This window comes from Penaeus vannamei, chromosome 7 (genome assembly GCF_042767895.1).
Source record: "Penaeus vannamei isolate JL-2024 chromosome 7, ASM4276789v1, whole genome shotgun sequence".
NCBI classification, from domain to species: Eukaryota; Metazoa; Arthropoda; class Malacostraca; order Decapoda; family Penaeidae; genus Penaeus; species Penaeus vannamei.
In genome coordinates, this window is record NC_091555.1 from 19,310,739 (window position 1) to 19,313,238 (window position 2,500).

Sequence of the window (2,500 nt, forward strand, 5' to 3'; positions counted from 1 at the left end):
GGGGCCAGCCTTGACCTTCGTCTGAGCGGTGCTATTCGTCGTGCCTTCGTTGTGGAGTGAGAGGTCGATGATGATGTGGAAGACGATGACGAGGAATGTGGAGAAGATGCAGAAGAGCAGCCACACGTCCACTAGTTTGAAGTAGGAGGTTTTGGGAAGGGATGAAGATACCTGGAGACACAGTTGAAAGTATACAACACATCTGTGATCATCTGTAGGTTTCAGATAAGGTCTATTCTTGAACATATACTATGTGACTGATTTTTATGTTGAGGAGTTGATATGAAATTTACACAAAATAATTTTTCCAGATTGACACGGTATCAGAAGACGCCTGTAAATTCAATATGAAAGGAATAATTACTGACAACATAATTTTCAATAAAGAACGAAAAGACTTGCAATATTGCTGATTTCCATTTTATGACTTTTCTCATCATCAAGCAAACCATCTGTCACCAACCTGCGTGAAGAGAGTAGCCATCACCAAGAGCGTGGTAAGTGTCGTCATGACTCGAACCTCGAAGTTGTCGTTGAGGAAGAAAAGCGTCAGGTAACCGATCATCAGCATGATGAGGGACGGCAGGTAGATGCTGATGACTGCGTAACCAACAAGGCGTGTCATTGGGATGCTCACCTGAAGGTACGTACATATGTAACGATGAAAATAACAATATCATTGGAATTTTTAATAATGCATTGCATTAATTGCAAAAGTATATTATATGAACATATAACTATAACGAATGTAATTTATTCTTTCTCTCTCTCTAATGAACTTGAACCTTACCAAAAGGATAGTATCGTCCCTTGCTGATGACTTTAGCAAGATAGCGAAAGATCCTAGCTCGTATTCGAGAAGGAGAGGATTTCCCAAGTACTGTACCTGGCTTCCTTCCACGTCCCATCTGTGTAATTTACAACATAAAGAAATAACTAATTCTGTTTCTGGAAAAAAGTGTTTCGCAGACTAATAAAAGTGTGGTTCATTAAATATGTAATGAATGATTGCTATCATTATTAGTACCCAGAAAAAATGCTACCATCGTTATTAGATTGTCAATGGTAATAATAAGGGTACACAGCATATGAATATAAAAGTTTCTGAATTTGTCATCAAAGGACATATTCTATGTAATTGTATAGAACGCTACAGCTTGTTATACCCAAATTTACATCTGATATGCAAGAAGACAGTTATAACGAATGCGCCATGCAAATGCCAGGCTCACCTTACGTCATCACGGAAGGCCGACTGAAGCTGCAGCTTCATGAAGCACGTCTGGTGGTCGAACGGGTAGCTGGTCAGGTCGAAGTCGCAGGTGAAGAAGCCCTGGTACTTCCGGCTGCTCACGATGGGGTTCTCGCTCCCCAGGTAGAGACGGACTGGCAAGGTGTAGGTAGGATAGATGGAGTGAGATGTGAAGGTATATATAAACATTAATGCAAAGATTTGTACTTTTGTCCTCAAAGGTTCTGTTGCAAAAATCCTATACATGTGGCAATGTTGCACTCCTACATCCAACCTCATCTCTTTACCTTTCTTTACCCTCCCTCTCCTTACTATGGGCTGTAACCACGAAAATGAGGTTATATGATAAAGCTGGTAACCCCGCTGATAGTAACATTTTCGTAAATTATGATACACTGTGATCTTTTTTAATCACTGCCCTTTAAGATTCCACATGTCATGTTGACCAACCAAGGGGATGGAATTTCCCGCATAAGTAGGGTGGGTGGCATCACACATAGACAAAATTAAAGGCTGTATGGGAAACAGGAAAATGGAAATAGTTAACAACCTTTTCAATCAAAATCAAGGGCTATAGTATTAATAAACAGTAATACGTTGATGCTATAGCCCTTTGGTATCTATATATCTATTCACCCATCTATTTATGTGACTTAGAGTGAAGCAAAGTCCATTCAAAAAGCAGAGAACTTGGCATCTGGAGCCCCACCTTCCCCGGCGACCGCGTTGTCGGCGCCCTTGGAGCGGCCGCGCCTCTCGACGTGGGTGCTGCTCTGGCGGTCGGTCACGGACACGGCGTTGTCGATCGTGTTGAGGAAGCCGACGCTCGGCCGCCACAGCCCCACCCGGCTCGTGTCGACCAGGTTCAGGCTGGGAGTTCGGATATTTGGATGATGATAATTGTAACAACATTGATATGGGTATAAGTATAGTAACGATGTTGAGGAAGATAACAGCAGTTATGATAGTGATAACTACAATAGTAATGATATGGATAAGGGCATAATCATATCAACAACAATAATGATAATTATAGAAATAAATTATTAAATCGATTTAAATAAAAAAAATAAATCGAAATGAAATTATAATGATAATAGTGATGATAATAAGAACGATAATAACAATAAGGATGATGGTGAGAATCAAAATGAAAAAAAAAAGTATAATAATAATGATAATCGTAATGATTAGACTAATTCACCAGTAATTTTTAGATTGACATAAATCTCATAATTTCCTATAATT

General features: G+C 39.7%; 1 protein-coding gene across 1 annotated transcript in view; it reads right to left on the reverse strand.

Moving 5' to 3' along the window:
- Positions 1 to 1,531, reverse strand: part of LOC113814040 (gamma-aminobutyric acid receptor subunit beta-like) — a 1,771-nt gene extending 240 nt beyond the window's left edge. Inside the window, exons 1-4 of the mRNA XM_070123292.1 lie at positions 1,233 to 1,531; positions 791 to 908; positions 464 to 637; positions 1 to 171 (exon numbers count right to left, since the gene is read on the reverse strand). The exon at positions 1 to 171 is cut by the window's left edge and continues 240 nt beyond it. Of these exons, the coding sequence (XP_069979393.1) occupies positions 1 to 171; positions 464 to 637; positions 791 to 908; positions 1,233 to 1,531 (762 nt within the window). The remainder of the gene's footprint in view (positions 172 to 463; positions 638 to 790; positions 909 to 1,232) is intronic.
- Positions 1,532 to 2,500: the final 969 nt, after the last annotated feature.